General features: G+C 40.8%; 1 protein-coding gene across 2 annotated transcripts in view; it reads right to left on the reverse strand.

Moving 5' to 3' along the window:
• Nucleotides 1–11,681: 11,681 nt before the first annotated feature.
• The window catches only part of mmp16a (matrix metallopeptidase 16a (membrane-inserted)), an 84,610-nt gene continuing 68,694 nt past the window's right edge, over nt 11,682–27,597 (reverse strand). For both annotated transcript variants that reach the window (XM_042510583.2, XM_042510582.2), the window contains 4 exons: nt 26,269–26,407; nt 20,367–20,517; nt 18,968–19,083; nt 11,682–14,030 (listed from right to left, as the gene is read on the reverse strand). In XM_042510583.2, coding sequence (XP_042366517.1) covers nt 13,696–14,030; nt 18,968–19,083; nt 20,367–20,517; nt 26,269–26,407 — 741 coding nt within the window. In that variant the 3' untranslated portion in view covers nt 11,682–13,695. The remainder of the gene's footprint in view (nt 14,031–18,967; nt 19,084–20,366; nt 20,518–26,268; nt 26,408–27,597) is intronic.

The following is a 27,597-nucleotide window of genomic DNA, read 5'->3' on the forward strand; positions in this document are numbered from 1 at the left end:
TGGCAGGCTTGCTATGTCTATATTTTCGCCTTTAAATATGTATTACAGTGGCATTTTATTTGGATGTAGCCTATGAAATATATTGATCCTGTATTTTAGTTAGCTTTACATGTAAAAGCATGTTTTATTGGCTTTACTGCATGAAATGTGTAAATGTGTATAAGTAAAAAAGCACATTCACTTGACCCCATTGATCTCATAATATTACTTACAAATTCTGATAAGTAATACAGAATGTAATCCAGTAATAAATCATTATCATTCATTCATTTATTTAAATTTGCCCCAACTTTACCATCTGCGACAATAAAGTGATGTACACATTAATTCATCAATAATTCTGATCAAATAACATGATATAGGCCTTATTTTTCTGATATGGGACATTCTGCATAAATGTACCTTGCTTTTGGTTCTTTAGGAATACTCTGATGCTAAAACTTTTAGATAAGTATTATGTACTTTAAATTCATCAATTGTATTATTTATTTATCTATTGTATCTATTTCTAGTTGTTTTGTGTCTCTTTATGGTCTTTTTGTGTCTATTTGTGGTTCCTTTATGCTTCTTTGTGGTCATTTTGAGTCTCCCTCTGGTACATGTTAATATGAGTGAAATTTGGCAGGTGAAAGCTAGGGGGGGTCCTGACACTTTGGGCCCCTGTGCCTGTGCCCAGAAAGCTAATTCATGTCTCACACTACTAGCATATGTATGAGCAAACCTTTGTTGCCTGATCAAAATACTAAAAATAGCATCCAGTTACATAAATCTGTCATAAATCTTCTTTTCCCAGTTTCATACACCATGCAACCCTCAAGTGTTTGCTGGTAAAAACATGGATCAGCTGTCTGTAAGTTGACCTGATGAACTCTATGGTCCATATATCTTAAATATATATACAGCCTAAAGGCCATGAGTAATGAGTGTGGGTGACCCAGCAATGGAGGCCAAACACTCATAAACACACACACCAGAGCACACGAGTCATACTGAAGCACATCCATGCACAGACTTAACACAGACACACACATGCTACACACACACAGAAACATATTTCAGGCTGTTCAGGCCACTGACCATACATCCTGTAAGTAGGACATCGTGCAGCTATACCCTTCATCACCCGAAGTCAGTTCCTTTGTGATCAGACAGAGCAGCGTACATAACATGCACTTTGCGTTACAAGGCCACAGCCCACATTTCCTCCGCAAAGAGCCATTTACATCAGGTTGACTGCTTCATGGAGCTCCCTGTTTTTCCCACAGTCATTTGTCTCATGCAGCCTGCTGTCATCTCACTTTAACCCTTGCTTCCTTGCCCTTACATATTCCTCAGAGACCTTATCCATGTTCACTTATGAGAGAAAGATGTTTATGTTTGATATTAAAGATGTAGATGTGTTTGACTGAGGCTAATAAAGTCCCACAGATCTTATCCTAATTGCCTGAGATTTGAGTGAAATTCTGCTGAGCACAGAAAAAGAAAATTGTCTCTGGAAACCACCAAGGGTCCATCATGGCTATAGTACCAAAATAAAGTCCAGAGCAAGCCCTTCACATTATCTTCACATCGAGGCTTGAGACAAAGCAAAGGGAAAGCAAATATACGGAGTGCCAGCGGGTAGCCACTCAGCCGGCCTCTCTGGACTGTTTGAAATGCGTAACACTTCCTGAGCCCGAATTTCCACTCACTGAAAATAATCACCAAAGAATAAAAAAAAGGGGGGGAAAAATGTCTGGGGTGTGTTGATTTAGCAGATTTGTTGCTGAGGTCCTCAGAAATAGTAGTTCTCAACATGAAGAGATTGTATCCCGTGTCTCCTGCTGATAAAACGTTATCACTGTCACAGGAAGCTGTGAAATCAGCGCAGGAAAAAATAAAGTGATATTTTTTGCTCTTCTGATGTTCTCACGCTCGCGTATCCACTTCTGCAAAGGTCAAAATGCAGACTCTTAGCAGGCAAAGCCACAGTGTAACTTCTGTAAAGGGGGACTCCACCTCGTTCAGTCTACTCATTATGACTACAGGGCTAATTAGTCGGAGAAAGCAGTTGTGTGATGTCGTCTGTGGCTCTGGAGGGAGTTTTCTAAAGTCATATCCCAGCTTGGGCTCAAGCATTAAAATTTATAACGAGATGCCTGCGTTACTAACTGGGGCATGGAGTTTTTATAGACATGAACGTTCACCAGGTCAGGCAAGTGTAACGAAAGACACATCATGGAGGATGTAAGTGCAGAGATGAACATTAACCCTTTCAAACTTGGATCGGCATCAGTTGTCTTGTGCTGCATTTAGACGCCCTTCACAAGTTATTTAACCCTTTGTAACTGAGATGATGGGTTCGATTTTTTTCTAAAATATGAGGAAAAAACAAATGACCAACTTGGCAAGAAATATCCCACAAATTGCAAGAAATTAGTTGTTAGTTAGTAAGGTGACAAGAAAATGACCTAAAAATTAATTTTGAAAAAGAAGGGAGGGGGCGCCCGCTAGCTCCCCTGGTAGAGCGCCAACACATTCTGTCCTTGCTGCAGCAGCCGTGGGTTCGATTTCAACCTTGGCCCCTTTGCTGCATGTCATCTTGTCTTTTTCTCGCCTTTCATGCTGATGCTGTCCTCTGTAGTAAAGGTAAAAAAAAAAAAAAGCTGAAAAAAAATCTTAAAAATAAATAAATAAATAAAAAAGAGGGGAGGATTATTAGACATTTATTCAAAAAGAGAGAAAATTGTCCAGAAAACTATATATATAATAAAAATTTAAAATGTAAAATTATGTTACAGAAAAAAATGTGTATATATTTTTTCTTTAGTCTATAATTGCACTGTACGTGTTATGTAAAGAAAATATCATAGAGGCAGAAAGAAAATTGTGTTAGTTAAATAAAACAGACCTACAGCTGGGCCATTGTATTTGTGCAGTGAAGAGGCAGCGATCCGTCACAGGTTTGGAAAATAACAATAATGTTTCCTTTAGGTTTGCAGGTGTTTGGCGGTTGATGCATAGTAATGGCCTCACTAACCTCTCCATTGTGAAATCTCATACATCTTTGTGAAAGGTGGATATCAATCAGACAGAAAGCTCTCTCACTCCCGCTCTGGAATCTGGCCTCTAAAAAAATGAAAACAGTTCATAATGTCTGGGTCAAGAAGCCGGCAGAAAATCTATCCGAGGGAGGAGGCAGAGAGGACAAAGGTGGTGATGCAGAAAGTGAGATTTAAAAGTTTTCTAGCAAATCGCTGTTGAGTCTCAGTTCTTTGAATGAGCACGGGAAGTTTTCAAGCGCAATTCTTCTTAATCTACAAGAAGACAGGTATCGACTGTTCCACTGAAGACTGAAAAACACAAACAGCGCAAGAAAAGAGCCTCCAGATAAACAAAGACATTTCAAAGAAAGACTATTCCTCCACAATCAAAACATATGATTTATAGCTGACCATAGACCCAGTCTCGGGAGCTCATAACTGCTTCTTGTGAAAGAGACGGGGGCGAGGGCATTGCATTCTGCAGCTGACCAATCAATGGTGTGATTAATGGTGCTAATTTTACCTGGACACTGCGGATCATTACTTCCTGCTCTCCATCTCCTCCTTCCTCCTGTCTATATGGAAGTCAGTGTGGATAATGTGTTTGCTTCACTAATGAGAGTCCCGCAGAGAGACAGAGGACGGTGGAGGGTAAAGCCACGGACGACAAGTCTTCTGGGACTGCAGCCTGGCACGTACAGATGCTATCTGCAGCAGCCGCTGAAAGCAGCGCTGCGGCTCACACAGTTGTGACCTTCTCCACAGTGTCCACCCCTGACAATGTGTTGACTTGAAATGCATACCTGTCTCACACCAATATTTCATTAGAGGATGGAGAGTTTAAGCATCTGAAAATGTCGCTTTGGTGACTTTTTCAGCTTTACAAGAATAAAATTGTAGTAAAAACACTAAATCAAATGTAAACAGTGAACAACTTTACTTCCAGCAATTTTTATTGACCTTAAAATATGAATATGAATGAAAAGCATTCATTCATTGAATGGTTACAAAAGTAAGGAAGCATATTTTTGAAACAGTCTGTCCTCGATTTCAGACATTTAGCAAATGGTAATTTTGAAACTAGTTGATTTTAGCAGCTGTAGCTAACATTAGCCCTGTGAGTTTTGCTTCTTTTCAACCTGTAGGCCCACAAAAGTAAGTTCACTGAACCAAAATGAAAAAAAAATCTGTGTTCACAGTTCTCCTTTTCTAAGAAAACCTCATTCTGAGGTCATCATATTCTGCCACTTTTGCAGTGATTTCGGCGTAAGATCTTGAAGGCAAAAGCCATCTTTCACGTCTGTATAATAAGTCGCTGGACGGTGTCAGCTGAGCATGTGGCTGGACAGAATCGTGTTATATTACGGCCACACAGTTGAATGGCACGTGTCAAGTCTGCATGATACGCCTCTGGACCGCGACAGGTTAAAACACTGCCAGTAACGTAATATTAGGTGCACAAAGGTGCCTATAGGGCTGAGGGGAGAGGTGGTGGATTGACTGAACAAATCTTGAACTTGGTTTCCATGAGCTGATGTTGCCTAAATATAACCACATGCAGAATAATCCCCCCATGTGCTTTTGTTTGACATAATGGTAGCAAACGTAAACAGCAGACACAGAGGGATACCTGAAGCATAATATGTAGATGCAGGAGTCAACTGCAAAGTGGCAACATCTGATGACTTGGGATACAAAAAAAAAACACATTGAATTACTACACAAGTGTGCCTTGGGTTGGTCACAGTGAAAAGCCTCTCTTAAATGTGCAATTTTAATACACAACACTTGTGAGGGAGCGTGCCACTGGCATGCTGACTGCAGAAATGTCCACCAGAGCTTTTGCCCAGTAACTGAATTTGGCAGAATATCCAACCAGACACACAACTGCAGACCATCTGTTAGCACACCAGCTCAGGACCTACACATCCACCATCTTCATCGTTCAGATCATCTGAGTCCAGCCAGTTTTTACTATTCTGGGACAGTTTTTGTAATATACCTGAATTGGCCCTACTTCTTTTTTTTTGGGCTGGTAAAGCCCTTTCAAAACAAAAAAATGCAATGTAAGGTCAACATAAGGTCGAGGCTGTTTTTTCCTGAGCACTTGCAAAGCTGACATTTTGGACCTTTCCATCCAACAGCAACAATAAGTAAAGCACCTCTTGTTGACCTTAACCTTGAGCTCAGTTTCAGGGTCATATGTGTGATGCCCTTCTCTGTGATTTTAGGTTTCATGGCTGCAAATGCCACCTGAGACTACTGTTTAAAATACGCCTGAAAACAAGGAACCTCCTGGGGCTGCTTTTCTCAGGACGACCCCTACAAAATATGAACTTGTGACCCGTGCAGGAGAAGAGAGAAAAAATAGGCCCAGAGGGGCTCATACAATAGATGTGTGAGGCTGACAACATGAGTCAGCTAAGCTCTGTGACTCCATTAACTGTTGAAATACTGGACTGTCCCTTCCTGAGGAGTATAATACTATATTTTGTCCTTCATCTAAATCACTATTTAAAGGGTCAGTACATCAGGTTGGAAGGTATCCATCTTCACGATTCCAGTAAGCACATCAATAAAGTGAAGGAGAAAGAAGTTTTGTTTGAGGTGAAATACAAAAATACACCAACAAGACAAAGAAACTGGCCCAATCTGGGTATGTCATCACCCTTTACCAAAATATATCATTATTGCTACTTGATCATTAACTGCACTGTTTTTGGTAGAAGATATGGGATCAAGTCAGTGATTTGCAAATGACACTTGAGTTTCAAGTCCTAAACAAGTCAAAACAGTCTCTTCACCAAGTGTAATGCCACTCTAACAGTAATAATAATATTACAAAAATCAGGAATGCTTTTAAAATGTATATTTATTAGTTAAAACGAGTTTGCTGGAAGTTGTTGGGTCTCTGTCTATAATTTTCCACTAGCACATTTTGCACACTGTTAGTCCTTTTGTTGTTGTTGTTGTTGTTGTTGTCATTGTTGTTGTTGTTGTTGACCATTACCATTTTTTTCCCAGCTGGTGCTCAGTAGTTTAAATTCACGGTTGTCTCCTACAACACAGCTGGATGCAATCAGATTTGGTTCAAACAGGTGGATCTAGAAATTAATGTAGTTTTTAATCATTGGGCTTGGGGAAAGGTATCAAATATTTTAAAGTTAAAAAGCTCAAATTGAAATGAAGTCATAAGTCGCTGGTGTTACAGTCCAAGTCGAGTTGGCAGTAGTTTTTTCATTTTGTAAAGCCAAGTCTAAAGTCATCAAATTTGTGACTTGACTCTTAATTGAGTCCAAGTCATATGACTCGAGTCCACACCTCTGGTTTGTAGTCAGACACTTCAGACGTTTGGGGTAATGAAGGGGTGCTTAAAGTTGGTGGAGCTTTTATGAGTGAAATCAGTATCAGTATTTAATGGAGCAGATGGTTCTTGACTCTTAGCCTGAGTCTATATTACCTTAATCTACATAGTGAGATAATGCCTGCAGCTCCAATCTCATCAGCCTAATTATGGTTTGTGCCATATTGTGCCCTCAGTACCATTAAAGCAAGTGTTTAGGGAGGGATAGCAAATGGACGCTACAGGGAGCAAGCGAAAGTACAGGAAAGAACTGTTTCTTTACTTCATTTAGGTCTGTTCTGTATTAAACCTATTTTCCTTTGTGTCTCAGTCCATCGACCCCATACCATTGAAGTTAATGATGTGAACACAGCACACAGCACAGCAGTGCCGGAGACAGCTGGAGAATCAGAAACTAGAAAGCTCTCAGTCAAAACATGGTGGGAAACCTAAACAAAATGTCAGCAATTAGAAAAAGAAAAAGAATCTAATATTGTTACAACAGGGCAGAAATACTTTCCACAAAAGCATAATGTGTCTCATTTGAGTGTCTGGAATGTACAATATGCCCTGGGTATGTTTTCATATGCATGTAGGTGTTATTCCAAGCAGATTTCAGGGAGAAGGTGCACGGCCGAAAAACCATTTGGAACCAATGATGGGAATGATAGAAATTGGAAACAGATTACGAGGCCGTCTGGTCCGAGCAGCTCGTTCAAAGCCAGCAGGCACAGAAATGGGTATTTCTTTGTAGATGCAGAGCTTGTTGTATTGCAGCAGAGAGGTGTCATTGATTTGTACATTCAATATCATTCTACATGGTGCTGTGTTAGAGACTTTAGCGTTTCATCCTCCATCGAAATTCTCCTGTCCTTACAGAGGTGGTTTATTGCTGCAGAAATACGAAGATGGTTTATTCTGTGGTATGAGCAGAAAGGCTCTCTGCATCTGAATGGACCTGAGGGAGATTGGAAGATGGCTTTCATCCGTAACACTCCACATAGTGACAGTAGCCATTCTATTTCTCCACCAAAAAAGGAATAAAAAAATCATGGCACGGCTCAGCTCACCTCTTTGAAGGAATGATAGAGCAGATCTGAATGGATGTGGGAGGAATGACATGAAAGGCTGACACATGATCAAACTGTGAATAAAAAAAAACATTGGAAAGTTGACAAAAAATAAATTTTAGATCCCAGGTATTCATATTCAAATAGATAAGTTGAAGTGTGTCACAAAAAAGAAATCCATTTTTTGATCATGTGTAACTTTTTTCACGTCAAACCGTCATGTCACGACTGAGCGAGCTTGAGTGTCTTTCCTGCTGGGAATGGCGGTGGGTCACGACCACGCATGCATGAACACGGGCATGAACAAGACAAAGATGCACGGCGACATCTTTTTAAATCGGTTTATTGATCGACACAGTGGAGCTTCCAAAGACAACAGAAGAATGATGCAGAGAGACATTCAGTGGAAAAATGGTTTAAAAAAAATATGACATTTGTTTGAAATGGGTGTCATCAGAGTGCCTCCCCGAGCATGATGACATGACTGGACAAGTCAATTGACCATTCGCTGAGCCCTGTCTCTCAGAGTTGCTGTGCCTGTCAAGCTGTCTGTCCTCGCACAGGGCAGTTTGTAAGGATAATGGTGGCAGGTTTTCCTCCCAAAATTCGTAATTCCTGAAGCAATGGGTCCTTGATGTCAGACAGGAGTTAAGAAAAAAAAAGTTGGTGACTGTTCATTTTGTATTTTGACTTGACAACAGTTGCTAGCAGATCTGAGAAGCTAGCTGATTAAGAAAATGGTAGTGCCATGGATGTATAATAAGATCTGGAACCTGGACCCCAAGATGGCATCACAGAATCTTAAAGTGCTTTTCTTGGTTCGAAGAAAATTTTACAAATAAAAAAAACTCCATGGATCCAAAATTCAGAATAGAAAGAGTCATAAATGACCTTGTTTGCAGTTTGACGTGTCCTGTCAACAGTTTTCCAAGCATGTGTTTTATAATGGTAGCTTATGGAGAAAATGTTTATTGGGCAATATTTTATAGAAATGAACCAGGACCCAAGAAAGTGTGCTAGCTTTTGGCAGGACAGAGCTGCTAATGTTAGCCTAGACTTTTATCAGGACTGGCTTCCACAGAGGGGAAATAGACTACTACACTATGTACTAGTTACGTAACCTTGTTACTTAATATCTTTGCCGACTGCTTAATAAGCTAGTTGACCAGACATGCCCACCTTTGTAGTTTATGTTAGTGTATAGACAAACAATATTCATTCATTTTTTTTTTTTTTTTTTTTTGCTTTTGCTCTTTGATTCCGGTTTTAAAAAGGGGAAAAAACTGCCTGTGCCTAATTACAGCTGCTAAGACTCAGCAGTCAGGGAAGGGTTAAGAAAACAGTCAATTCTGAGCTGAGAGGGAGGTGCTGAGATGTCACACACATACAGTACACACCTTAAATGTCATCAAATTGACATAATGATCCAATGAACACAGAATAGAAAAGTGGCAAAAGGAGTCACAAACAATGTTATCTCTGCATTCAGATGATCCACTGGCCTCCCTGCTGCGGAAGACAGTACGAGTAAACAACCATTAATCTCGGGGTGGATTTTCTTTATATCTTTTAACATTTTTCATCCAGGTCAAGGCAACAGCTTGACCCCTGCTGACCTTCAATGAGCTCCTTTCAGCTGCTTCACTGTGCCGCGTTAATAACCAACACTAGGATATATATGGTGCTTAACCTATGAGGGGCCATTAAGCAGTGCACTGTAAGGCACTGGGTTAAATGAGAATGTATTACTTTGGTTGCCGTTGTAATCACTCAAGTTCTGAGCCAATGACAGCAGGGCAAGGAGGAGGAGGAGGAGGAGGAGGAGAAGGAGCAGTAGGAGGGCTGACAAAAATAGCACCATAGAAAAACAGCCCTGGTCAACGTAGGTCAGTTTAGCACCAATATTTTAGCCTGGCAGTCGCAAAAGAGGCTGCTGGGCCCACAGGAATTGTCCAAGCTCCAGTTGTGAGTTAGGCATGCTTGCAAAAACACACACACACACACACACACACACACACACACACACAGTTCAGTAAGCATGCACAGGATCAAGATGCAAAGGGAGAATCACTTATTGTAAGCCAGACAGAGACCGAGACACAGATCCACAGTCTTGAAAAGACAACGTATTACTTCTTTAACACCCACACTGCACTCTGCTCAGAGCATGCTCACACATATACACAAACAGAAATAAAAGAAAGAATGCTGACTGACATTTTAACACTGAACTGCTTGTTTTTACCGCTTCAGAACGGGTAGAACACAAATAGGCACATGGACACACTCAAAGTCTGTATTTACAGGGATGGAGTGAGAATAGACAATGAGTAAAAGCCTCAGGAAAAAGCACCGATCTAAACATAGCTGAGCATATAATGCCTTTGTCTAAAAGCAGAGAGGCAATTTCACCACTGAACAGTCCTGTGATGAGAACCGATGAAGTGTTATCCCTAAGAGTGTAATTTCATCACACGCACACAAACACACACACACATATACACACAGACTCGGTGACCGCAGTCAGTAAACTTGCTTGACCTCACTTTCTTTGTTGTAAGCAACTGTATGTCAAATGTGTCCTAGCGAAGCTAGAATAAACACTAGCGGGACGTAGACGGCTCCTGTTTCACATTCAATCTGCAATAAATGCCAGCACGGCACCGCTGGGATCGTACATCTAAAGCACTGATTTTTATCATGCCACCCAAAAATACAGCAGCCCACAAAAGGACCGCTGAGCTCTTCGGTCCCAGATCAACACACATACAGTTTTCTCTGAATCAGATGCTACTTTAGTATTTTTCTTTCCTGCTGCTGGCTCAGTTTATCTGTGGAGTTCAGAGGTCACTGTAGTTTGAGCCAATATCTGTACGCACTGTAGGTCGGCCCTCAGGCTGCACTGTCTGCACTACACTGGTTCAAGCCAAGTTTAAAGTTGCTTAAAGTCCAACTAAACACATATTCTTTTTTTTTTGCAGTAAAAAATGGAGTCAGCATGTTTTTTTTAAGTTTATCATGTATTGTTAAATTTTTTTATCAATAGAAGGAAGAAAAAAAAAGTCCTTCTGTGTATGTTTGACTGATGGCAGCTGGCAGGCGAGACACAAACTTAACAGAATGGCGCTGTAGCCTACCTGTCAGTTTTTAAACAGACCTTTATGATATTTGCAGGCATGCTTACGTGCTGTTTAATGTGCTGCAGCTGGGAGGCTCATTAGCTACAACCTCGCCGTTAAACCGAAGATAGCAGTGCACTCTTCTGTGGTTAATGTTGGTTTTGTGGCCCATTCAACAAACAAAGCAAAGGTCAAGAAAATGTGTGTTCATGTTTGCCAGTTAGAAAAGAAGAAGACAAGCAGAACTGCTAATATAGTGATGGCAATATAAACATCAGTGGTGGCTATTTGCATTGAAGTGTAGAGCTGTTGCTTGTTAGGCGGTCCATCACTTTCAGACTAAAATATCTCAACAAGGATGGAATGCAATGAAACATTTTAAAACTATCCATTGTGCCCAGGTGATAAGAAATGACAACCTTGGTAATCCCCTAACTTAAATTCTGTTGGTCAATTTAATCAAGACTTCAACTTCAGCTCAGGCAAACTTTGTGTTTAGTACCAATTAGCAAAGATTAGCATGATAACGCGATAAACTAAGATGGTAAAATATGGAAAACATAACACTTACCAAACATCAGTGTGTCAGAATTGTCCTTGAGCCACTGCTCTCTGCCTTACTCTGCCTCTGATTGGCTTATCCCTTACCCTAACCTATGTCAGTCCTCTAACCAAAACTGAACCAATCCAACCAACAAAGTCAATGAGTATTCACCAATCACAGTGAAAGTAGGGCGGGCCATCCTGTTGTAAGCTTTTAGATTAGCCATTGTACAGCAGAGCGGCTTGCATGGCTGTACACTATAAAGGATATTTGCATTTTTACATTATTTTGCAGTGTCACTGATGTTCAATAAATACAAATCTTTCTTGGCTTCTTCCAGTAAATCACCATAAGATGAAGTGGCTGGTAGAGTAAGTGCTTGACACTAACATGGGATCATCAAGTGCCCTCTTTTATCAAAGTTTCATGTCAAACCACTGCTGTCAAGTGCACGCCATCCAAGAGTAACAGAAACTCAGGCAAAAATCAAATCAGATGTGATTAACAGATAAACACAGACAACAATGACCGCACTGAAAACACATACAATTCAAAGATGAGCAGACATTTGGAAGGCAGCTCTTAATCATATATTGATCAATTTATTCATTCTGTCAGGACACGTTTCCCCGTTGTCCTAAAGTCTTACACAAACAAGTCATTGTGAGATGTCCAATTTGTTTTGACCAGAAAACAGGAAAGAAAAAAAGAAACCAGTATGTGATCATGAAAACAGACACATTCAGAGACTGCTTGCCATGACGGCGAGAACACAAACTTTGCTAACAGTTTCTGTTGAAGCCAATTCGATCAGCCAATAACCCATCAGATCTCCCAAAGATTTCCCAAATGTACCACTTGAATCTTTTGAAGTTTTTTTTCTTAGATTTAATTGTACCTGGAGGTAAGGGGAGAGGGGGGAGTTGGGGTACACTTAAAATGTACAAAAATAAATGCAAACAGTATTTTCAAGAGAAAACTTCCTCCTCAGCTTTTTTTTTGAGGGGTTTCCAAAGCCACGTTGAGCAGAACCGGTTGGATGTACAGTAAATGCTTGCATGCACGTTGACACAGGCACTGATCTTGACTTGGTGTCTCACTTTGTGGGTCCTCAGTCAGGAGACAAGAGCATTCTGGGAACTGTGAGCTCTCTCAAACAAGGCAGTCAACAGGATTCTTAAAAAAAAAAAAAAAAAAGGTCTGTCCGTTCACAAATAACCATACAGAATGACCATTTTGGATGCACACTTTAAAATGAGGGGAATATGGGCCAAGGACAAAAAAATAACATCAGCAAATCCAATAACAAGCTCTCAAGCTCACAATAAGCCTGATTTCTGTTGTATGGAAATGATAAAAGTAACAATAACAAATATCTTAACACACAAAAATAGTGGCTTTACTCCAGAACCTTTCGACATCTTTTTTTTTTTTTCTTACGATACAATACATTACTCTCAATACAGGCTGAACCTACTGTATATTCTGTCCAGAAAGGCTCAGCAAGCCAGTGCTGAGAATTCTGGGTAACGTAATAAAAAACATAAAATACCAATCACAAGAAGCTCTCAATTCGCTTCTATTACAAACAAATGAACAAAAAGAAAAGCAGTATACAAATAAAAAAAACAACAAAAAAAAAACAAAAACTCCAAGAACAGCAAAATCAAGCACAAGTTGTATGATCTATAATTAAGGCGAGTTAAAATATTGCAGAATAATTTGGCCCCTGTGTCTCAAACAGACTGCCACAACAGTCAGAGCTCCCCGACTCTTAATCGCTGCAAGGATCCAGAGAAGGGAAGAAAGGATGAACTGAAGAAAAAAAAGGAAGAAGAGAAAAAAAGTGATCCTCTTTGGAGAGAAATTGATTTTATTTGGTTTAGTTTGGTCTCTTCCTCAGGAGCGTGTTAAAGGGAACAGTGAGGACCTGCTTTCTCAAAAGAATTTAAGAAAAGAAAGAAATAAAAAAGATAAAACGAAAAAAAAGGGATTGGTAGCAGATTGGTGATGTAATTAACTGGAGTTTATCTGAGACTGTGTATCTTTTGAGCGCAGTATGAAGCAGAGGGGGGCACCAAGATCAGAAAATATAAAACTGTTGTTTCATCAACAACCTGATATGACAGATGACAATGCAGTGCCCTGTGGTAAAAGTGTGTGTCCCCCTGAAAGTCCTCCTTCTGATTAAGAGCAGTCGGGCAGAGAAATGAAAGAGGAATGGGATAGGAAGTCAAGTTTCTGAGATACAAAGTGATACCGACCCTCTTGTTTTTTTACTGGGACTGAATGTCGTATCAGGCGAAGATCCCCCACAGTCCGTCCCTCTGCTCCCCTGTTTGTTAAAAAGGCTGAGGGTTAGCGGAGTCAACTTTAAGTCGTGGGGTCACCTTTTGCGTGAGGGATCGCCGACAGGTTGTTTCTGCGGGTCTGAACGAAGCTATCAGATCACCCAACAGGAGGAAGCGTGGCTGTGTGTTCTCACTAAAGATGTCCAAAGTCCACTGTCCTCCTCTGTGAAAGTGGGGGGTGTTCTCCTGTTTCCACCTGTCTCTCCTGCCGCCCTCGCCCCACCGTCTCACGTCTTTCCGATGTTTCAGACCCATTCCTGCATGGAGCGTTTGCAGTAAAGTATGTGGCGTGGCGTACCCTTCCTCTTGAACTGCACCACAGTGTAGACCAGCACCAGCAGGCACAGCGCGAGCACGCAGGGGATGACGATGGCGATGGCCTTCACCGTGTTCGCCTCGTTGTCAAGCTCGATCACCACGTCCGAGTTGCCGTCATCGGCGGGCGGCCGGGCGGGGTCGATGGGCGTCAGCTCGCAGCCCATGAAGTCCTTGAGGATGGAACGCGGGTAGCCCGGCTCCACTCGAAGGAACTGGTTGTTGAACTTCCAGTACTCCTTCCCCTTGTAGAAGTAGGTGAAACCTGAGGGAAGGAAACACGGAAGAAACAGAAACCTGTGAGTTGATTTAACAACAGGCTGAAAAACAACGTTTCACTGCAGACTCTGATTTGTGCCACCTCTGACCACACCCAGCAGTGATGTTATGGTGTACAACCACAACCTGGAGTGTACTTCTATATCCCCGCAGCAAGTTAGACCTCTGCAGGTCAGCAAAAACAAGAGTTTCAGGGCAGAATACAAAAATATCTTCAGATTCTATTCTTTAGCAAAAGTGCTACTATCACAGGTTAATAATAGTCCATTAGAAATAAACATCCTGCTTACTAAGCCATACTTTAGTATAAGTGTAAGTATAAGTGTATAAGCTGTATTAGCAAAAATGTACTTTCAGTATCAATATAAAAAGTACTTATTGTGGGGCAGATTGGTTCTTTAAAGTAGGGATGCACGATAACATCGGCACATCATCAGCATCGACAGATATTGGTTTTAAAATGAAATATCATAATCAGCCACCACACTGACAAACATGTAGGAAACATCAACTGTAAGTTGAAGTATTTTTTCTCATTTTGCACAGTGAATGTATATAACAAACATTGAAAAGCATTGTATTTTCTACTATTTTCTTTTTTCTGTAAACTGTAAGACACACTTTTTTAAAACTCAAACAAACAAAATCTAACTCACCCAAACTGCCTCAGTAAGTCTTGCTAGTTGTTAGATTGATGATTTGATGTTTTGGACACGATTAAGTCTATCTTTTTCAATAAATTTTGACTTTTAAACTTAACAAAGCTATGGATAATTGGAAATGTTCGTACTGCACAAGTCGGCAACAATCCTACGCAACCACCACTGGAACCAAATTCTAACAATACTATAATACTAAAAATATTAATGTAGTCTAATCTTCACTCCAACTGTGCAGACACACCAGGTTAAAACAAAATGAAAAAACGTTCATACATTACTATCACAAAAAAAGAAAAGAAAAGAAAAAACCTGATTGAACTGAGATCCAATAGACGATAAACTGCCAGGGCGGTAAAACAAGCAAACCTCAAACAACTGTGTCTGCTGCTCTGCTTTTGAGCCATTGTTTCCGTTTCGTCTCTATTGTTCAGCTGAGATTACTCTGACTGTCCCGCAGGACTAATTATATCTGGTCATAAAAGAGGAAACACACCCAACCAGGAGCCAAACCCCCACAGCTAATATCACACAACAGCACAACAAATGTCATGGAGAGCCAAGCTGCTGCGGAGGACCTTCTCAAATCACAAGAGTGGCAGGTCGTTTTTTTAAGGGGGATGTGGGGGCAATTGTCCCGATGTCACACACATACAGAAGTCTACTTACACAGTGCTCTTTTTTTTAATGCCCTTCGCAATAGGAAAAAACACTCCCCTCTGTGTTTGGGTCGAGAGCCGTAAAAATGGTGACGGAAGCGAAAAAATATTCTATTCACAAACACTCATTCCAGCAAACATTTTGACTCTGAATAAATTGTAATATAACAATATGAAGGTTAAAAAAAATTGATTTAAATAGATTATTTTTTCCCCCTGCGTCTTAACATTAACGGAATATGAAAATGTAGTGCCTGTCTGGGTTGGTACTAATTTTACTTCCCTCATGCAAGTCATTGTCCCTAAAAGTGTTTGTTTGGAAAATATATTCCATGTAAAACTGAGCATGACAGCTTGGCTGAATTCTCCAGCTCTCCTCTTCCTCGCTGGCGCCCTTAACACGCGATTTATTATTCATGCACACTCTTCTCGGGGAAAATAGGGGAGGAAATGCTCTGAATTTGCAGCCAGATGGCGAGATGGCTATTGTAAAAGCCAGGGCGTCTTATTCCACTTGTTAGGTGAAGATGTTTCTGGTGAGGAAGTGAAGAAGCTCAGTACGAAGCTTTAAAAGATTCATTTTGAGGGGGAGGACATGATCCACAAAGGAAAAGGAAGAACTCAAAAACTAGCTGAATCTGTGTAGTGCCTTTGTATTCTTGTAGGAGTTTGTGAGAGGAAATCTGATGGGAGTGTTTATAGGATGTCGCTGTAATTATAACCAAGTTAATCTCTGATTTTTATCCAATACATTTTCTATAACTGTGAACAAAAAACCTCAAAAACATTAAGTGCTTATTTTTTTTGGCAAAATCCAGGGTCATCTGATAGCAGCAAACCCAATTAAAATTTCTATCTGTGCAATAAACTTCATTTTTTTGGTGTTTTGATGCCCAGCAGACTGTGTGCCTTTACAACGGACATCTTACAATGAATTTATGAGCAGTGGAAAATGACAGAGATCATTTTAAGAAAACCCGCTGTCTTGCTGAGATTGAAGAAGTGATTAGCTAAGCCAAATACTTTGTTGAGTATAAAGACTGGAAGCAGAAGGAAATAGCTAGTTTGGCTCTGTCCATCGGAAGCTCACAGTCAACTCAATATATCTCTTACCTTGTGTTTATGGTGAGTTGTGTGATTTAATTATTGAATTATCATATTCAACTATTCAAACAGCCACTCCTTTTCCCTAAAAAAGTCACAATTATTTGCTGTTTTGTTTTTGTACAGATTAAACAAATTAAACAAACAAACAAAACCAGATATTAATTATGAGGAATAAGCCAGGCTCTGTGTTTTCCCCTGCTTTTGGTCTTTATGCTAAGCTAAGCTAATTGCCGCTCAGTCCAAGCTTTTCACTTCACATACAGACAAAAGCAGTACCAAAAGCAAATAATGAGCATATTTCAGCATGATGCTAAATTATTCCTTTAAAGTAATTTCAGTAATTTAAGTTCTCTGAAGGGGCTCTATGCAAAATTCTGAGTGTATGAGTTGTCTGCACATGGTTGTCAACATGAAGGAAGCACAGCTTGCATTTAGTAGCTTACAATTCTACCATAAACAGCACTAAATAACACCAACAGTGCTGACGAGGTGAACGGTGTTAACCAGGATGGAATCATTGGGTGAACGCTTCGCTTTCACCACAAAACCATTGCTATATTAGCAGAAACCACTGTGTGAGCGCAGTGCAGAGAAGCAGTGATGAACTAGCTACGGTTACAAACATGCAGTAACATACATGTGTGGCTGGAACACCTTACCACAACAAAAGACAGAGAAACTTACAACACACACACACACACACACGTGTTTGACTTCATTGCCTATTGAAAACACCATGTTTCAATTCAACTTCAATTATTTTTATAAAGCCCATTATCACAAATCACAATTTGCCTCAGTGGGCTTTATAACATTCGACATCCCTCTGTCCTCGGACCCTCACAGCGGATAAGGAAAAAACCTCCCCTAAAAAACCCTTTAACGAGGGAAAAAAAACAGCAGACACTTTGGGAAGAGCAACTTTGGATGGATCCCTCTCCGAGGATGGACAGACATGTAATTGATGTAAGGAGCAATAAAATTACAGTAATATATGACAAAATGATAAAAAGGAAAGAGAGAGAGAACGGGAGAGATGCACAACAACAATAGTAACAACAATAACATTTGACAGTAGAAATATTAATATTTTTAAATGTAGTTTATGATTGTACGTGTGTACTATTTTGTACACATTATGGTGTGCTGCTGTATTAATGCTCTGAATACAGAACTTTTAAAAAGAAACACACAGGTCTTCCCTTTCATGAAAAGTCACAGCTTGCCTCTCAAAACCAGACCAGTTACAGTCTGAGCAACATGTGGTTGTGTAGCAGGCAATGTAACACGAGCCAAACTACACACAACACCCTTCAAACTCTCATTTAGAGTTCAGCTGAGTATTGTGATTAGCTGAAGAAATGTAACCACTCTTGGGATTTTTTTCTTTCCAGTCTGGCAGCAGCTTCTGCCACACTTTTCTCCTACATTTAACACAAATGAATCGAAAAAGAAGTTATTTAGAGACCTAGAGATCTAGATGAAGCAACAGATAGATGGGTTTGGGAGCACAAACACACAGTGAGGGGCATGGTTAGTAAGAGAGGGAGAGAGATGGGGGGGAGGATGAGAGGTGAGACAGCCTGAGCTATTGTGGGTTAGAGCCAGGTCAACATCACCCTGGGGCCCCTGCTCTGAAACGTGTTGCCTCACACACACTATCATCAGCAGCAGCAGCAGCAGACTCAATTATGCCCGGTTATCTGGGTCAATGTTATGAGCGTGCCACTTGACACACTGTCTGCAAACAGCTTCCCTGCCAAATAATCGGAGGCCCACACATATACTGGCGGAATTACATGTGATGCACCTATCGTCCCTTTGGATATCAATCCACCCTTCATGCCTCGATTGATGCCCGCTCCACCTGGCCTCACCAGCAGACACGCCCGGCTACAGATCTGGCAGCATATCCGTGGGACAGATGGCGGGAGCGTTCGGCACCACCTGCCCTGCTTTTTCCAGCCCCGGAGATGCCAAGACCAGGCCCAAACCCACCTGGCATGATACAGCCAATGGGAAAAGCTTTGCTCTTCTTCAGGCTATTTGAATAGCCTATGAGTAAGCACTTTGAGAATAACAGATCCCGCCTTTCCACCCTTGGCGAGGGCCAACTGGCTTAAACCGGAATGGGCGCCCAGCGGTGGTCTTGTCCTTTCTGCTTTCCACAATCCTGCTCCAACTGGGTCTTATGGCACACTGAGCAGGATGGTCTGATTATAGAACATTCAGCTTGTGAAACAATTCAAAACTGACCTCTTTTCATCTTTCATTTGCTGTGCACAAACACTCTATCAGTCTGTTTCCCCTGATATTGCATGTATGGATGCAAGCCACCCACTAAAACTCAGTATAATAACTGGGGCAAATTTCAATCAATGCTACCCTGGTTTACCTCCCGCGCTGCGTGTGCCAGTGACCAGCTGAAATCAATGCCGCTTGGCACATGAAGCGTGCTGTTATTGCCAAATCAGAGTATCGGGCAGGACAACTCGTACCATTGGCTTTGTCAACGAAGGCCCCCTGTGGCGAATCAGGCACACCTCTCCACACTGTGACGGGCTTGGGATAGCCGGGGTCCATGGTTCTCATTTCCTCATTGTAACGCCAGTACCTAAACAGGAACAAATGATGAGCCACATGAAAACAAAATAGACTGGACAGCTAGGAATGAATGGGTTGATTAACAACAGATGGTTCTTTATCCCTTATCTTGTCTCTTAACACCACATGTCAGCAAATCTTAGTCTCTCACAAGTCCCCTAACTTAATGGAAGTGCAATTCTAGATTGTTAGTTATATGCAGTGACCTTCAAGTCACCAGAATTGTTGTTGGACAGAGCTCTCCACCACAAAAAATACAGTAAAAACTGCTAGAATTATCGCCTAGCAGTTTTATGCTGCCGGGAACCAGTCAAGCTGCAATTACAGTTTACAATGTATGTGAAAACATACACACATGTCACTTCAGCAGCCACAAAGATCTATACAATCGCTACATTTTCAAGATTTATGTCACCATTTCAGTATCTCACCAAATTTCTCCCCCTCTATTCCAGAGTCATGACGTTGTTTGAAGTCTTTTTTTTTTTCTTTCCCAAACGTTATGATGAAACTGTGTTGACCTTTGAACTTTTGGATAATTAATACTATCATTTTTATATTTATTATTTAGTAATTCATGTTAAATTTTGTCATTGTTTGTGTATGATTTCTTGAGTAATGGCCAAAAACATGTTTTGTGAGGTCACAATAACCCTGACCTTTAACCTTTGACCACAAAGTTCTAATCAGTTTATTCTTTTGTGTGAGTAGATGTGTGTGCTACATTGAAGAAATTCCCTCAAGGTCTTCTTGAGATATTGTGTTCAAAAAATTAGATAGATGGAAGTCACAGTAGTCTTGACCTGTGACCAACCAAATCGAATCGGTTCATTATTGAGTCCAACTGGACGTCTGTTCCAAATTTCAAGAAATTCCCTTGAGGTGTTCTTCAGATACTGCCTTCATGATAATAAAAAAGAAGAGGTCACAGTGACCTTGATTTTTCACCTATGCCCACCAAAATCAAATTAATTTATTCTCAAGTCTAAGTGGACGTTTGTGCCAAATTTGAGGAAATTCCCTCTAGGCATTCTTGAGATTTGGTCTTGACGAGAATGGAATGTATAGACATACAGATGACCTGAAATCATACTGCCTCCAGCTACGGCTATCAATGGCATAGAGACATAAAAACAACTGGGGAAATATCTTTTGGAATAATGAGTTTCATCCTTTCACTATAGCTGCAGTTTCTCAGGGCTTGAAACTGCTTAATTTCTGAATTCTTGGAGTTTTTGATTTTTTGTTTTCTGATGTTCGTGAAAACAGAGTCCTTCTTTCATTTGCACTCACCTGTCCCCTTTAAAGAAGTAGGTCTTGGCCACATCCTCCCACCACACAGCGGTCTCTATGCTCTGGGCCGGCATACCATGGCCGAACTGGGCGATGTCCTTGGGGTATCCAGACTGCAACACCGTGTCCTTAAACACCCAGAACTGCTTCCCTGCACATCAAGAAAAAGAGAGGGAAAAATAAATTAGAAGAAGAAGGACAAGTAACAGCTGGGATTACCCTCCAGGAGCAAGCGCACAAGAAGGGCAGATTTACAAGGACACATACAAGCCTAGTAACAAATGGTGGGCAATAACCTGTTGCCTTGTATTACTGCATTTGATGTTGATGTTTCCCTAATTTAAAATAGGACACAGACATGGTGACAAGTTTGCCCTTGCTTAGAGGTACTCTGGGAACATTTCAGGGCGGCAAACTGAGCCAGTTACTGCTTAGCTGAGATAAAAAGAAACAGCAATGATCCTTGTGGGAAAATTGGCGACCACAGAGTCACATTAAAACATTTTTTCAAAGTTTACGAGCCCCAAGGAGCCAAACAAATACCTGAACTTTAGGATATTTTTTGGGAGGTCTCTAGTAATGATGTTGTAAATAACTAACCTAAAATGTCCTATTATTTGGATCATTTTACAGTTTGCAAGTTTGTTCCTTTGTTCTTTTCTCTTCAACCCACCATTCCTGTGCAGTAATAAGGTTAAACTGCACTTTTCTGACACAGTGTGACCCCAGGAAGTGATTTATGTCGTCACTAGTGGAGGTGAAGGGTGTGCCAGCAGGAAGTGGGGGGGAGGGGGGGTTGAGTGGGAGAGTAGTATGTTGCAAGAGAGACAAAAAGAAGGTGGAAATGACAAAGTTACAAAAACAGGGAAAGGGGGGGGTATTGAATGTTATCAGTCTTTGCTGACCCATGTCATACACATCATACACATTTTCAGATTTCTAACTTTACATACTGCTTTTATACATTGTGTTGTACCATAAGGCACAAATGTTTTCATTGTTATACACTTGGCACATTACACATATTTATCATTTTAAATATTCTCATTCTGGTGCTAATTGTTGTTATTATTACTGTATTTGTACATGTCCATACTTTGTGATGGTACTTATTTTTCCTTTCTATAATTCTCTGAGCGACTGCAACAAACCAAAGTCAAGTATTTCTGATTTTGATTCTTTCAAAGGAGAAAGAGATAAAATAAGGATGGTGTGTATGTCTCACTTTTGCAGATGGAGGAAACTTGCAGATGATAAATATGTGTAACAAAGTTTTTTAATGAATCAGCTTTAACATGACATTTTACTCTACTTGAATGGTAGATAAAATCTGACAGACTATGAGGGACTTTTGCAAGGTCAGCTTTAAAATGACCTGCACACTTTCCCTTAACAAATACAGGAACAGGGTGTGAAATAAAGCAGAAATGATTGCAGCACTCACTCTCTTGCGTCATAAAGGCCACACATCTGACATTTAGCCTTCGAGAAGTGTTTACACTACATGGCTGAGGTGAAGGAGGGAGATTTATAGATGGAGAGGAGGAACAGCAGGACGGAGCGTTGGCTGAATGTAAGTGGGAAGGAGAAACCTGTAGTGGCCTCTTTTTTGGAAAGGAAATTCCTGTCATTTCACCTTGTTCTCTTACACTGCTCCACACATTCTGGGTCACACTTCCTCTGGCCCTGACGCACGCACGCGCGCGCGCGCGCACACACACACACACACACACACACACACACACACACACACACACACACACACACACACACACACACACACACACACAGACACACACAAACACACCACACCCTCAGATTAATAGAGCCTCCCATCTCGAAGAGGAATGAGTTAAACTTGATTCACAAAAACACAAAATGAAAAAAAGCCTTCTCTCTCTATCCTGCATTTAATAGGATTCTCCTTTTTTTAAAAAAAAAAAAATTGGAGTCGACTTGCATTGCCTTCCACATAAAAGTCTGGCTTCATCTTCAGAGCTGTGAGGGCTGCTTTGATGTAGTGGCAGCTCCGGCATCTGCTTCAGTGTAACGACTAATCCTCCGCTTGCCCTCAACACTGTATGAGGAGTGTTATATAGGATGAAGATTTGTTCCAAAAGAGACCCCTCCTTCTTACACGGGCCACACGCAAACACATGCTGTACAGCCAAATGAATCACACATGTGCATGTGTTTACTGAAATTATTATGCACAATCATACGCACACATTCCCCAATGTGAAAATCTCTATAAAAAGATTTCTTAATATCGCTGCAGAAATCTGTAGGCAACGGAACAAGATTTTGGTATTGCAAGTATTCTGGTTTCTGTTTGTAGTCTGAGTAATATTGATCAATCACATTTGAGTTGGTCTAACTTGTGGCCCTATAGAGTACATCAGGGATGGGTCCCATAGGCCAAAAAACCTATGGGATTCTTCAATTGGATTTTGGATCACTGCAGAAATGAAGCTCTGTGGTAAACAAACGTTTATACTTACACATCTTGTTCAACAAGATAATCTTAAAAAGTGAACACTGCTTGTAGGATTTTTGAAGCCTAAATGCAATGACCTGAAATAGAAAGCTAATGTAAGGCTACAAACAAACAACACTACTGTTGCACAACTTAATGTCGTGTTTGAAGCGGCTCAGCGTGATGACGTTCTATAGTCTTCTTCAGCCAATTGTTAGCAACAGCCTTTTTTAAGACAGATAAAACCTTCAAAGTTCTCGAGTAAGGTTAATTACTGACATACTTTATGTCGTAGAATAAATTTGAAAGCCTCTTCAGCTTGTGTTAACCACAGACCTTACTTCGAGCATCTAAATCAAAAAACCCATTGACTATGAGACAAGGGAACCGAGGATGCTGAAACTGGTCTGTGGTTGTAGGACTCACTCCTGCTGTCCCCTCTATTTTCAACCCCTTTCATAATTATCTCTGTACTATTTTATAAAGGCAAAAGAAGCCTTGAAAATAGTTAAGAGGGTGGCTTTCTTGTTTAGGCCTTTACAAAACCACAAACTCAAGAGCCAAAGTGTCTGCTATGGAAGCTGCAAATATTAGCATGTCCAGCTAACAAGCTAACCCTGCTAAGTTATTTTTTTCCAGTGGCAAAGAGCATATCTTTGGCTTTCAACTCCATTTTGTTGGCTTATAGGTTGCAGTACACTTTGTATCTATCTATATAAATATCTTTTCAGAAATGAACAGGAAAGGGAATTTAACAATACTGCAATACTGCACACATTAATAAAATAAGCTACAAACTCAGTTAAAATTTGGAGTTTTAACGTTTGCATTATCTGACACTTGCGGCAGTAGCTAAAACTGAAAACTCAGTCTAGCTTCAGTCGTCATTTCAGCTGATAGTATTCACAATCCCTGGCTTGAAATGACAGGTCTGATCTTGTTTGCGTCTGTCCACTGTTTTTTAAAATTATTTCTTATTAGTCAAGTATTTTATGTGGTAAGTTTGCCACGTTATTATTATAAACTGATAAGTCATGGCCAGAATAAAAAAAGCTTGACAGACGTAGCCTACAAGTACGGTCACTGCTCTCTGGAGGATAAACTAAGTAACTGTTTGTGTTAACTGTTGACACTGTTTTCAAATTCTGCATTTCCGTACTGAAATAATGTACACGTCAATACTTATGTAATAAGCTAATATTGGCAGACATATTGACATGGCTGATTAATGTGTGTACCTTTAATCTCAAATAACACACTCTAAGACATGTCTGCATGAGGTAAATGAAGCAACCAACTCTGGCTGTCCTCTGACACAAAAGACACCAATCAAGCTCTGATTGGATCCTGCCTCCTGGGAGGAAAATGCATACTGACATATAGATCTTGCTGCATTTGCGTAAGCCTGCTACTGCCATTGAATATTTTACTTGATTAATTGAATTCATAGCCATAATGCAACCTCTTACCTTGTGATTTACGCTAATCAAGTAGTTTGACTTTTACACATACAGCTTTTTAGTGTAAGTCTTCAAAATCTGCCTGCATGCTGTCAACAACATCAAGACATTCTGATTAGCAAAGCTGACAACAGGCTTGATTCTACAGTTTTCACACGATAAGCTGAGTACACATTCTTGATTTGCAGATCCAGTGTCTCAGAAGAATAGAAACAGGCAAACAAGGACTCCAAACTGGCACAAAGCTGCACTGTGGGAATGGAGAACACATGCTGAATCTATTTCAAATGTATACCAGTGGTGTCTGCTTACTGACCTGCTGTGTGTTGCCTTAACAGCACTAAGCTAATCAGTGTCTCTGCCATGACTTCAGTGCAAACTAGACTCTAAAGCCTCCATCTGTGCATTTATTTTCATCAGGAGGATTCATCAGACAAGGCGCTGTTAGTGGATATGCAGAACGGCTGGTTAGAAGAGGGCCTAGAGTGCTGCATTTTGTTTTCTGACCGACTTTTCTTCCTAATGTTTTATTCCAAATGGGGACAGACAGAATAAGGCCTTCTGGGAAATCAGCTGTGCATGTTCAAATGAAAAATAGCATTCTGTTAGTATAAATTTTCTAAATCTGTGTGCCATCCTCATGCTACCCAGCCACGGAAAGAGAGTGGGGTAGAGGAGAAAGCAGCGAAATCAAACTTGCAAAGCTTGTGGTACACACAGGACCAGCGGCCTGCTTTTCCAGGAATTGTTTGGTGTTGAAAAGAGAAACAGGCTGGAGTGAAGATTTGTAGTTTTTATCTCAGCAGACTCTCATTGCTTACCTACGTCTCCTTTCATCAACACACTCCCTTTCTCTCTCTGTCTGTGTCTCTCTGGAGTGTATGCAAATAGGAGTCTTCAGGACTGCTATGCTTGTTTGCTGTTTCTTTTAAGTGGCTTAAGACGTAATTAACTTTGAATCTCTGTATTTTGGGGCTAGCTTAGTCAAGATTTGAATTTATAGACGCATCTCTTCAGAACAGTGAAAAAAATCAAACTTACTGTAACACACATTGAAGCTCTTTGGCACATGACATGAAAGCGATTTCCATGAGTTATACATACTTATTATGTTTAGCTGCAGTGAAGCTTTAAAGGTCCAGTGTGAGGTAATTTTGGGGGTATGTCGGCAGAAATGGAATATAAGTATGTTTTCTTCTGTATTATCACCTGAAAATAAGGTGAAAATAATAATCATTGTGTTTTCATTAGTGTAGAATGAGCCGTTTATATCGCCATGTTTCTACTAAAAAACATTGAGTAATGATGTGAAACTGCTTTTCACCCAGGGTCTCATTTCTTGAAAACAAGGCCTAACAGAAGCCAGTTCCCACGCAGAAGTTGTGATCTACAAAAACATACTTGACGGGAGAATGTGTGTACCTGTACGGAATATCTGACACATGCAAAAAGTTTCAGCTGGTTGCAATCCTCATCGCAAGATGCAGTTAAATTTCCCGCAAATTCACATTACTACCAGCACCACCAAACTCGACAGCATTCTTTTTAAAGGCAAAACTGCTGGATTAAGGTGGATTTGTCAACCAAGTGAGCAAAACAATACTTTAATCTTCCACATATTTGCATTGAACTTACACACATAGATACGATCAAGGCAATTCCTTGAGTGAGCATGATAACATACAGCAGTTCTTACAGACAAGAAAAAAACCTGTTTGTTTAAGAAAACACATGCTGAATGCTGAAAAGACATGTGTGTATAGTTTATACAGAAAGACAATGTGACAGCCATGTATACAGAGCATACCAAGGAAATTCCTGTAGATGAATAACAGTCTTTGGACTGGACTTCCAAACTGCTGGATGAGGATGAATCAAAGCTTTCTGATGTGCCCCTAATGGAAAAGAGCTTCACACAGCAGCAAAGTGACAACAGTGATGGTGCTGATGAAGCACGGGAGCTTACCTTTGAAGAAGACAAACTTGCCCTCGCTGTTCTCGTAGACCGCGTCTATTTTGGGCGGAAGGCCTCTCCAGAAAACACTGATAAGCATGGGGTATCCTGGCATTACTGAGTTATCTCTCACCCGCCAAAACCAGTGGTCCTGAAAGAGAAGAAAGGGCAGTGTTAGGGAGAGCAGCATGATCAAGGTCACTTTAAAAGTTTCTTGACGCCAAACAACAAACTGCGCTGAACCAAGAAAAAAAAATATAATGAATTCTGCATATTGTAACACAGTTGGCGGTAAATTAGAACATCTGATGGCGGTGAACTGAGGCCAGCTTCCTTGGTTTCCCCTCTCCTACAACAAAGCCTGCTGGCGATGATCAGCTCAAGCTGCTGCTGTGATAGCCCTGATGGCTTTAAGATCCACATATACTTTCTCAGGTTGCCTGGAAAGCCCATGAGACCGTCGCAAAGCACGCAGAACTTAAAGAACACACTGGGAAAACCATCAAGTAACGGGGGCAAAGTGATAGCCAGGAGCTTTATGAGAAGCCAGGAGTCTCTGATTTCCTTCAGGGTGGGGGGAGAGAACGTGAGCGCGGCCAAGTGGAAGGTGTGTCCTTTTGATGTTGGATGAAACTTGATGACAGAGGGAGCCAAGGGGAGACCCAGCTGTGAAAGCCATTAGGACACAGCGAGATGTCCCACCCTTTGGCGATGAACGGCCAATTGCGTCTCCCCAAACGGGCTGAGCGCTCAGGCCAAAAAGCCTGACCTCATAGCGAGGGACGCAGAGATACAGAGAAGGGAGACAACACATCATCACACCCTGCCTCATTCACAGTGAAAGCTAAATAAACAGCCCATTTATCAAACACTCTCTGCGCTGCTCTCTTTCTCTCTCTCTGTCTAATCCAATTGTTTCTCTGGGACTCTCCTCTCTCCCTGGACTCTTCCACCTCTTTCTTTTCATTTCCCCTTGTCTCTCATTCCAATTCCTCATCTCTTCCTCTCCCCCTCTCGCTCTATACCTACTGCCTCCATAGATTTCAATTGTTCAGCATTTTCTTCTGTACGCGGCCAGGCCCGGTAATTGAAAACAGATCAAACTGTGAAATTCGACCCATTTGAATCCTTTTGACTTCATAAAAGAGAAAATGTTCTTTCTCCCTCCCTACCGTCCCACTCCCACTCTGAAAATAAAGCTCAGGCGAGCAGACTTCGCTTGTAGAAAATTTCAGCGGACACTTTGCAATTACAGGAATGTCTAGAATAATCACAACACGTTTAGCCTCAGCGGACGTTGTTTTATCTGAAATTGTTCATGTTCTATACTTTGAGAGAAAG

The sequence above is a fragment of the Plectropomus leopardus genome, chromosome 21, assembly GCF_026936395.1.
Source record: "Plectropomus leopardus strain MGB_pleo_1.0 chromosome 21, ASM2693639v1, whole genome shotgun sequence".
NCBI classification, from domain to species: domain Eukaryota; kingdom Metazoa; phylum Chordata; class Actinopteri; order Perciformes; family Serranidae; genus Plectropomus; species Plectropomus leopardus.